Genomic DNA, 11,702 nt, shown 5'->3' with positions numbered 1-11,702 from the left:
AATTTAAAAATACACGAGGATGTAAATATAAATATTTCAATCAAGATACAGTGCATCAATAATGTTGGGTCAATGAGCCTTAAATCCCAACAACATCAATAGTGTGGTTTAAGTATTATTAATGTAAATAATAAGAACAGAAATAAATATACAACGCATAAATAAAAAATCTCCTCTCAAAATAAATAGTTAGTTTTGTTCATGAAACATACATATAATTACATTCTGGAAGTCGTTCACTGGTCTACAATCAATAAACAACAAACAAAGTACAAAGTAAATACAAACAGTAAATACATTACAATATTCTATAACAACAAGGACAGTTTGTTTTATACACAAAATCTAGAATGTTTCAAAGTATAAAATGTTAGGTCAAATGATGATGATTAAAGGACTAAACCAATTTTAAGATAAATAACTGTAAAAATAGTACAATTTAAAATTGTAAATAAATGGAATTGTTTACCTGAGTAATGTTTTTTTTCTCATTTACCTAGATGAAATATTTCTCCTAGCATATTTCAAATCCTTGACTATTACCATATATTTATCATCTTAACCCATTCCCGCCTAAAAATGGGCGGAACCGTCCTAGCGTGTCAGGTTATGAAAGACTAAGGACGCGCAGCGCCCGTCCTCACCCATAATGCATTATTATATGTTATTATTAGGCTTATTACCGGTATGCATTATTATTTTCCCAATGTTATAATTAGTTGCGAAAGTAATATAATTATCCTTAGACTATTATTTCCCATTTATTTCAATACTCCCAACACTTTATCTTAGTACACATGAAATTTTGGTGCAAAAATTGTATTAGGCCTAGGCCTATTTTGCCGTTTAGCATAGTTAGTTTTACAAAAATAGCTATAAAATGAAGGATTTTATATATAAACAAACCAAATGAAGTTTTTTGTGTAACAAATTGAATACTATTTATAAATAATAAAAAATAGACTTAACAAATTTTTTATTTTTATTTTTTGAGGTTTGTTTGTTTGCATATATAAAAATGCATAATGTATTGAAAATTGCTAAAAAAATATTAGTTATTTAAAATTAGTGTCATATGAAAGGAAATTTTATGTAGATCAATTTAAGCACAAGTGTTAGGCATTTATTTCATAAATTATATTTTTAATGAATTTTTTACTAAAACATGGTACATTGGCCCTTTTTTACTCAGTTCTAACTGCATGACACTTGACAAATAACTCAGTCAGGAATGGGTTAAGATATCATTTTTGGTTCAGATTGCTGTTTAAATCTATATACATTAATACTTTACAAAATGTATCTACATATAATAGAGGTGCATAAGTTTAGAATAGTTAGACATAAACACTTAAGTTCAGTTGAATTTGTAAGTAATTTGCCTTAATTTTTGAGGTAACAAATTTCACACCTTATAATTTCAATTTCACAGAGGGTAAAAGCCCTAAAACAAATCAACGAAATGCCTAGAAATTATGACGGATACAAAACCAGTTTTAATAGGTAGCCAATACTTTTTCTCCTAATTTTCTTGCGCTTTCAGTCTAGATGAATTATTAATGCACAATTTGACAACATATAATCAAGATAGAAACACAGCTATGGATTAACTGCTTAAAAACTTGTGCTTCATATAAGAAAAATACGTCAAGATACCAACTAGGTTAAAAATTGTATTTCAAATGCAACTTCAAATCACTAAACTTAAACACTTCTATAAAATTGTTTATACATATATTAACAAACTTTATATACAGCTATGTTACACAGGAAAGTCAGTGTTATAGGTTATCTTTGAGCTTTTCCAGTTCGATCAGGTCGTTAGGGTGAAGACTACTGACTCGAGGAACTACCACTAGACCGCACTGCATACCCGCGGCCAACCAAACGAAACTGTTCATGTTTTGGTTCCAAGATACCTGCAAAATATTGTGATTTACTGATAAAAGGTAAACCTCAGACTAACAAAAGTATTAAGAAAAGTACGTACTAATCTAAACTAGGCCCTACCTATTGTGGCCTTATAGACATCATCATCTTATCCCGCAGTCTAGTAGTTACCGCACAGCAAAAAATTAATTATTAGATGTCATAGATAAGATATGGTACCTAGGCAAATGTAGGTATTGACTAAATGAAAAGACACAATGGTTTATACATACTAGTTTATACTTTTACATTAGTTTAGTTAGTTGGTTTCTTACATGCAACTATTGAGTTGAGTATTCATTGAGACATCATCATCGTCTCCTGCGGTAACGGAAATGTCATAGTCGTCATGCACTATTGCCACAATAGCAGTAAGACGTGTCGGGGAATTGGCATCATAATCGACATTGAGTGGTTGGGGGATATCGAGAATTGACTTTTGGAATCAACCTATTCCTAATTTAAATGTTATAAAATGTCAAACCAGTAGATGTATAATCAAACAAAGCACAGTTATGCACCTGTCAAAGTTGCTCTCTTTAATAACCTAATATAAATAAATACTACTTACAGTGTTGAATGAACGGATGGGGAAACTGTCCATGTTGTCACTGCTGCAAACAGTCGACTTGCCTCCTTTTAATTTTCCACCCTTGAAATTAAAAAACATTTCAAGATCATACAATATTTACATTTTGTTCACATTAGGCCTACTATTTCATTTCGTAACTGAAAGGTATTTAAAAAAATAATACGTTGCTTAGATGGATTTTTTCAACTGAATGAGTATATGATACAACTTCGCATTATTAAAGACAAACAAACTTTATTAATACCTTAAATATTTCTAGTAAGAGACTTACAAATTCAAACTTGAGTCCCATAGTGGAGACACAGTCTCGGTACATAGTTCCAAACCCTCTGGTCAGGACGGAGTCGTCTTTGATAGAATGAGCCGTGCATGTAGCCAAATCTTCAATCTGAAACAAAGTACAATAGCAAAATAAGTAGAAATAATTACTTACATCTTTAGGGGGAAAAGTATTCAATTACTATGATTAAAAGAGTAGAGTGTACTGGTATTTATTTGAAAAGGAATAGTCGCTTACTTGATAATGTTAAATAATAGGAGAATAATAATCAAATTACATTTACATTTACGTTAGTAGTACACAGGATCGTTTTGACAGTAATCAGGTAATGTTTACCTCCATTGAAAGTAAAATAAGTGTTCAGGAGCTAATACATGAGAAAATTAAAGAAAAACCAACAACATAATTTTGATATTCCAAATTAGTACCACTGCCAATGCCAAAATCCTTGATATCTCTGGATAATTGAGTCCATTTCATTCTTTTACTATTTACATTTAAAGTAATTAAACCAAATAAAGTAGCCTTTTTCTGTTACCAAGGCCGCAAAAGGAGCTTTCATAAGTCGCTGAAGGATTTCTTAAAATATTCTTCGACAGAGTAAAGACTGTTTTTTAGCCAATCCCGACTCGTTTTAAACTGCCTGGAAAGGATCTTGACCTATTGAGGCAGATTATTTATCATCTTGAGAGCAAGCAATCTTTTGTCAAACTTAAGTGACATTGAGGGAAAGGAATTTTGGCTCTGTCACGAATGTTGTACTGGTGGACCTCTTTTCTTGTCGTTTAGCTTTTAAAATTCTCTTAAGCCAGCGACAGGGAATTCAAAACAAACTGACCGTGTCAAAACAAACAAGATTCAAGATTCAAGATTCAAGATTTATTGAGCCGTTCAGTTTATAACAATTGGCCAAGTCACTAACACTAAACTAAAATACAAAACAGAGATGCATTCCTCTTGATTTACAAAACAATGTCCAAAGAGCACATACAAATGTCCAAAGAGCACACCATGCATAATAGATAAATAAATAAAAAACTGCAAAACAAAACTGTTGGTATGTCAAGTTCAGCAAATTATGTTACATAATGTAGACTTAGAATTTTAAAACAAGTGTTAATACGTACAATTGCGCTTTTGTTTATTTTCTTGGAGTCTTCAGTGACCAGAAGCTGTTGGCGGAAGAATGAGCTGACTTTGCCCATCTCACTGGCATACGCACACCCATTCAGCCAGTCATTGAAGGAGAGACCCTGCGGTGTAAAAATCTTCTTATAAAGTAATATATAGGCAAGTAGTGTATTATTATTATGGATATTAATTTAGTTCATCTCATACTCTGATTGGAACATAATATCCTACTTCAATTTTTTTTGGAAAATATATATATTTGATTGGATTTGATATTCAATGTCTGTTTAATGTGTTTTATGTATAAACTTAGTGAAGGAGAGTATATGACTGGGATGGTGGCATCGACCTGTAATCCAGCAACAAGGAGGTCACAAATTGTAGAAAATTTATAGGCATGCACTGTGGATGTAATATTCCCTGGTGTAGATTGACGTCCGCACTAGTGAGTACTACGACTATCCGCATTACTATCCTGATGATTAGACCAATTCGTTAATTACAACAAAAAATGTGGTTCGGATTCCACTATAAACTGTAGGTCCCTTAGTTGCCTTTGGCTGTTTGGGCTATTAATTGACAGCTATGTCTTCAGATAAATGTTGGCCTTAGTCACTAACAAGACTACAAGATTACGCCACTCATCCTACACCCATCTCCACTCATACTTGGCTTAAAATACCTCCATTCGTATGATCACTATTTCAGATTAAGTATTAAAAGTATTTAAAAAAACACCATTTTATGAAGGAAAACCACATGGCTTAACGGGAATTTTTCATTTATTTACTTTATTTTGCAAAGAACAGTACGGCATCTGAGACATCACGAAACACGACATTGCTAGTTTTGTGACATTTATAGTGTATCCATTAGCATTTACTTGACCGAATACATGTGAGGTTTAGTAATTTTTAAATTAACTTATTTCCATTCAAATGAGCAAAATATGGTAATCCCAGACATCAATTATGGAAAATCATAAAACTGACATCTATATACATAAAAGGCAAAGCCCTCACTGACTCACTCACTCACTCACTCATCACTAATTCTCTTACTTCCCATTTACCTAGGAGGCTGAAATTTGGTACACTGATTCTTTAGACATTAAATAGGAAAACTAAGCTGTTTTTATTCTGATCGGACTCTCGGGCTCCGCCCCAGTGGCTCTGGAGTTTCCCATGTTAACCTTATGAGTACTCATATTTAAATGGAATTAATGAATCTTAGCAGCTGTTTCAATTAAACAAGTTGGTTCTGTTCTATGATGTTCAATAGCATTAAAGTTACAAGGATTACCAACAGGGTGCAGCACTATTATTTCTTTTAAATTTATGACAACAGCTAATTTGCAACCAAAAGGTGAGTGAGCGTAGCGAACAAACTTCAACCTGGAGGCGAGTTAGCGTAGCGAACGAGCTCCAACCTAAACAACCAGGACATGATTGAGCCATGCGAACGAGCTAACTTATGAAGTTAAATGGGGCAAAGCCCGCGGGTACAGCTAGTCCAGATATAAGTCTCCAATGTCGGGCAGTTGGTTTGCAACGCTATTCATTATTGTTGAGGAATGAAACACTCACCCACACTGTGCCCGGTTGCATTACAAAGTTGGCGTTGGCACTCGTGAAGAAATCTCTGAAGGTGCATCCGGTCACATGGGAGTTGTTCAGACTGAAAAATTATTAAACTATGACTATATTGATAAACAGAATGGTGAAGTTGAATTAACAGTGTTTTGTTTTTCTCTAGGCCTTTGACATTTTCCAAATTACAGTTGATAATCGTACTTGTGGGATCGGCAGTGTGTCAGACCAAAAACGTCAGATTTCTGCAAATAATACTGAATTGAACCAACTTGAATAAAAATAAACTAAATGAAGTAATTATGTACTTTTCTAACATTGGGTGTTCAAATTAATACATTTTTTGCATTATTTTACAAATTATGCAAACTTTTAATGAATATATTACCTGTAACTTTTTGTTGGATAGCACTAATTGATAGCCTACTTACAATGACATCTGGGTCCTAAAGCAACTATTTTTTTGCAACAAACCAAAAATTATCGGGTTTGAAAACGAGTACAACAACAATTTGGGAACTTAAGACCAATTCAAGAAAAGAGGATTCATACGTAAAAGTGTCTTTATTCCTGTCAATTCTCTACTGTATTTATTGTTCTGTAAATTACAAGTAGGCCTGGTGTTAGTTACTGAAAATGGCAGGCCTACCACTAATTTAGAATTGTAATATTTCAAACGTACCTATAGACGTCATCATAAGAGTTGATAGACATGAGCCAGTTGTTAGTCATGACTGCGTCGGTCACACAGGCCTTACGTAGAAAGCTGACTGGAGCTCTGGTGTCGTCAAGGTTCCAGAACTTAGCTGTACGATCCATAGAGGCTGACATCATATAGACGATTCCCTCCGTGCAGGACAACTTGACAGCTACAAAGATCAACATTTCAGTCTCAAATAAAAGATCAAAGTCAAATTTTTTTGCTTTAAATTTTCAACTTACTTGTGTAGGCCATAAGGTTAGTTGTTAAGGAAGGCACAAACAGTAAACCATAATATACCCTCTAAATAAACCAGACAAAATAAACTTTATTCTGACCCATGTAAATAACAAATCTACAACTGAATATGTTAATCAATGGAACAAGTTACCACTAAAAAAACCCGCATATATGAAATCACCGTACAATCAGCATTTTTTACAGCACTTTAAGCATAGTAGAAACTTATATCAACCATTCAACTTGAGAATTACTAATTCACACCAATAAAACAAAAACTACAAGGTATCACATCTAGTTCTAAAAGAAGTAAGAACATCTCTGAAGCAAAATTTTTTGTACAAAATTAAAACAATTTGATGGGTATGTACGTATCTTTGACTGCTGATCGCACTTCACTTTGCACATCCACCAAGTAAAACTGATTATTCTTTAAGACTAGATTGGATTGCAGTCTAGGTCGTTTAAGAAATGGCTAAACACGAAGTGCGTCCATTGGACATAGGCACACTAGGCCTAGTTCTGATGAAGTACAACATGTGTCCCTAGGCTAGTGTTCGAAGAGTAGAGGAGGATCTTAATAGGTTAGGTAACCAATGAATAAAACTCATTGGAATTCCACACTACAAGCTAGCCACCTGTGAGCAAAAACATTTTCCCGCCTCTTCCAAAAAATGATCATGTTTAGATTTAACTTACATTTAACTGCCGATTGATGGGCTTCAATGACCTTGAAAGGTAGAAGGGTAGAGCCAGACTTGAGTAGGGGAGAGGTGGTGGCAAGGTCCCAAAGAGCCACCATCCCATTGGCAAAACCTCCAGCAATGACACTACAAGAACAAATGGAAAACATTACAATCAGACTCACAATCTGTCAAACTGTTGTGGTCTATAGGAGGGTAATACCTTTGATTATGGATAGAACCATACATTCCATTACCATGTTGTAGCCAGTTTCAAAATAAAAATAAATACAGTAGAGTAATTGAGAATATGACGGTACTTTGGTATTATATGGAGGCAACCCTTATACAGTACGCTGGGCAAGCTGATGTTATGTTAGGGTAATAAATATGACAAAGTATGACTCATCTGTTATCGTTCGATTCATAACGAAAGGAGGACATTCCTACAAACATATTTATGATATCCAAACCTAACATAACTGCCGCAGCACGCTGTAAAATATGTTGCCTCCGTATAATAACACAAGTACCAATATGACAGAGTGTACTGTTGCCAATTACCGATTTCGGATTCATTAACATCTGAATAAAGACATATAAAAAGGATAACTTGTTCAAAACTATTGGATCCTTCAATCCAAATCAATTATCATTACTTTAAGACAGTAGTGCACACAAGGTATAAGCAGAATATGAATGCAAGGTACCCATATTACACAACATGTAACCCATGTTGATCCTGCTTATGTAGAATGGAGTGAGTTGATCTGTGTGGCTTTGTTACTGACTAAGATCGCCGGTTTCTTTAGCCAGGATAATTTATCTAAAGGCCAATGAGGGATTGCTATACCTACAAGATGGTCCAGTTACAAACCATCAAGAAGCTACTAACTTTTAGATCCATTCTTCTAATTTGTTTTGTTTGTTTTTTCAGCCCCAAACCAAACGGTTGGCCTAAAAAATAGAAACATTTTGTAGGTAATCAAATTCTCTATAAATTTTATTGTGATACTCGTTTTCCTAGAATAGGCCATTACTGAATTACAGCAATCTAAAGTTAGAAATTTGGCAAAATATCCAAAAAAAATTATATTTTCGTATCCATAAGTCCTAGAAACAAATTGTTAAACTTATATTATAGGAAATTTAATTGTCTACAATATTGACATTACATATTCTTCACTAAAACAGACCAAAACGGAGATATAGGCGAAAATCTCTAAAAAGAACAAATTTTTTAATTTTTCCAATATGGCGGCGGGCGCAGAGGGGGGAGAATCGTGCATTTTGCATTTTAAACACCTACTTACCATCACACTTACAACATATAAAAAATTTAGAACTACCAGACTGTTTGTAAGTTTACAGACCTCTATTCACTGGACTAAAAAGAGGGAAATTACAGGGGGGAGGGCTGTGCGCTTTCAGCCCTAGAATGTTGTACCAGAAATATACTTGTGATGAGCAAGGAAAAGCCTGAGTGGCGAGCACTTTGCACAGGGCACAGGGGTCCTTCAACACCGTGAGCGTTGTACTACATGGGGGGGGGGGGGGCAGTGTTGGACTTTGTCCTAGACACCAGTGACTATGGTAGACACTACTTAGGTGTAACATGGAGTGTTTCTTCTGTGCAGCAGTTTATCTGTGAGAAGCTTATTCAATTATGTTACACTTGAACTGAACCAATGACTGACTAGAGCTGGCCCATTCATTGGATCTATAATCTAGTATACTGTAGTCAATGGTAGAGCCATGTAACATCACCCCAGGCATTCTACCCATTTTAGCAAGATAATTTATCAATAATGTGAATGAGAGGGACTTAAATATAACAAAAGACTTAGATGTGTATACTTAGTTATTTAGATATACTAAGATATGTATAGATAAACCTCAGTATAAGTGAACTGGAGAAGCAACACAAGGTAAGATATACACACACAAAAATACTCTTACTAATAACTATTAAAGTTATTATATCATGAATGAGCATTAGACAAACACTGTTTTGTATTGTACTACCTATGTGGAGCCGCAGAATGCCAATCTATGCAGGTACACTGCGACATCATCTCACATCCCAGCTTCAACTCCCAAACAGGCTTCAAAGACAAACAGTTTGACATCGGGTCTCTAGAAACATCAAAACATTGACTATAAACTATGCATAATTTGTTTAGTAACAAAGGAGAAACTTATCTATGAGTCTGTAACATACTATCTTGGAGAGAGAAGTAATATGTTAGGACAATGTTAGGGAAAAATCAAAAGGTACACGACTAACTTACTTAAAAAAATTCCAGCCAGTTTATGAGCATTTGACAATAGAGAGTACAAGTAGTAAACATACAACAATTCTCATGTTGTAGCTGTAACCAGTTTAGGAATAACATAAACATCTTAAATTGTATAATTAAAATCGTGTGCCATGTCGATTACTAATTTCTGACCAAAACACCAAATTTTTCACTTTAACTAAACCAAACTGAAATGATAACTTATAGTGAACTAAAGCATAGTTAAGATAACATGTTTAGGTCAAATAATGAAGACTCTACTGCAAACACTTAACATTACTATGAAGTTCAAATCAGCATTAGACTTACCCAGAGGTATTAGTGTTGTGTGGCACAGCGTAGACTACCACATTGCCGTCACCACAAGCAGCAGCCAACAGTCCTATCCTGTCCTGTGTGTAGACCCCCGCTGGACACCAGGCTAGGCCCCACACAGGGCCCCGTCTCTGGGCTATACCAACCACCATATGGGGACACACTGCCTCACGACTGCAACAACTCAACGAGATTAACACACAGTACATTTACTGTTTACATTAAGTCTAACTAAATGTTAGAGATGAGCGGATATCCGAAAATTAGGGTCGTATTCAGTTCATCTCAATCCTAGATTTTGATTATTCCAAGAGAATTTGCATTAATTGTATTTAATTTGTAATCCTAATTTGTTCATATGGATTACATGTACAAATATGTTGGCCAATTAGTAATTACTCATGTGCAGTAAGCTCTTACATCATTGTTTTTTAAACAACACAGTTCATTTTATGAAAATAAAATGGAAGCAGAAAAGAGAAATATTGATCGATAGCTGCAAGCTTTGACTATTGATACAACTAGACAGTCCATCTCCATTTTAAAGTTGTCGTAAGATTTTAGTCAAAATAGTCTTAGTTGAGTCACTGACAGATTGTGCTGATCTAAATTAATATTTTTTTTTGTTCCTCAGTTCAAGATATCAGCAATACGGCAAGGTTTTAGTCCAAAAACTGTGTTTTTGTGGTTAGGTGTAATCAAGGAATATCTTCTTCTAGTGTTTATGCAATTATTTATGGATTGTAAAAAAAACTAGGAGGAACCAAGAGATTTTTTAAGCTCCAAATGTGTTTGCTGGAGCAAAAAATAGTTTAACATAAAATGGACATGATATTGAGGGGATATTATGATGCAACAAAAGTGGAAGGAACCCCCATGGAAAAAATCCTGTCTTAATTAAAATACAAAGTTATAACTGACAAGTCTTATCTAGCACTTAACCTTCAACAAAATGAATAAGATGGTTCAACTAAGTTAAACCATAGATAAAACATCTCCATTAGTATATTTCTCATCCTTATAGAACAGCTGAAGACAATTTTATTGTTAGTTCTGTACGGTGTACTGCAGAGCTCATGTTTTTTTTACAATTTGTTTCTTGTTATTTCAGTAATTTAAAACCGTGTTTAACTAAATAATATGATCTAATCATAAACAATAACTCCCCTAGTTATATAACCTAACAGTAAAGCACAAATCAAGAAATGAACTATAAAATAATAGAAACAAAATTTCATTGACACTAGCACCCAGTGTCACAGTACATGAACCAGACACGAAAAACGAGCTTCAACATTTAAAATGGGATGAGAAGTCTACTTGTGTTGGTTCAACTCACGTAGTGTTTTTAATAGTGCCAAGTGACCAGATCTGGATGATACCAGGGTAGTTGTACAAAGAGGACATCTCATGGGTGGACTCCACATTGGTGTGTGTAGCTACTGCTAGATACTGGTGATCCTCATAGTCAGGTATCGGGGCCCAGGATACAGCCCAGACAGGCCCTCCAGCAAACAACACTGCCACACCTGTTAACAAGATGACTCACTTAAAAAAAATTAAATACTAGTTTGGTTACTAAGTGGAGTTCGCAGAGGCGTCCACAAAATTGAACAGAGTTATCAAGGCATTATTTTACTTTGTCATCGATCCTCACTATCAGGTTACATTTTTATTTTTACCTGTAATTTTTTGTTCAGACAATTTTGTGTAGAGATAATTATTATTGAGTGATTAAAATAGTTACATATTGTTCCCAGTGAGGGGAAGTGAAAAAACACACAGTTAAGTGAAAACGTAGAATTAAACCAAAGTAGTTTAGGTTTTTACCATTTTGGTGAGTGATAGATAACATCACAAAAGTTTAACTGTCTGCAATGGTTTTTCATTCCTGACTGTACGCGGAAGATGCATGTCAGCCTTCACCCACCAGCACTTGACTC

At 34.5% G+C, this 11,702-nt stretch overlaps 1 protein-coding gene across 1 annotated transcript in view; it reads right to left on the bottom strand.

The window, feature by feature from the left end:
• Positions 1–1,001: 1,001 nt before the first annotated feature.
• Positions 1,002–11,702, bottom strand: part of LOC129005916 (MATH and LRR domain-containing protein PFE0570w-like) — a 46,788-nt gene continuing 36,087 nt past the window's right edge. The window contains exons 16-25 of the mRNA XM_054434955.1: positions 11,099–11,288; positions 9,754–9,933; positions 9,170–9,280; positions 7,161–7,291; positions 6,204–6,390; positions 5,519–5,609; positions 3,929–4,054; positions 2,793–2,909; positions 2,501–2,581; positions 1,002–1,919 (exon numbers count right to left, since the gene is read on the bottom strand). Of these exons, the coding sequence (XP_054290930.1) occupies positions 1,782–1,919; positions 2,501–2,581; positions 2,793–2,909; positions 3,929–4,054; positions 5,519–5,609; positions 6,204–6,390; positions 7,161–7,291; positions 9,170–9,280; positions 9,754–9,933; positions 11,099–11,288 (1,352 nt within the window). The 3' untranslated portion in view covers positions 1,002–1,781. The remainder of the gene's footprint in view (positions 1,920–2,500; positions 2,582–2,792; positions 2,910–3,928; positions 4,055–5,518; positions 5,610–6,203; positions 6,391–7,160; positions 7,292–9,169; positions 9,281–9,753; positions 9,934–11,098; positions 11,289–11,702) is intronic.

This window comes from Macrosteles quadrilineatus, unplaced genomic scaffold, assembly GCF_028750875.1.
Source record: "Macrosteles quadrilineatus isolate MER2022 unplaced genomic scaffold, UCM_ALF_1.0 Scaffold_44__1_contigs__length_1017569, whole genome shotgun sequence".
In the NCBI taxonomy this organism is placed as follows: domain Eukaryota; kingdom Metazoa; phylum Arthropoda; class Insecta; order Hemiptera; family Cicadellidae; genus Macrosteles; species Macrosteles quadrilineatus.
Note: the sequence above shows the minus strand (reverse complement) of the source record. Positions and strands in the feature narration are given on the sequence as shown.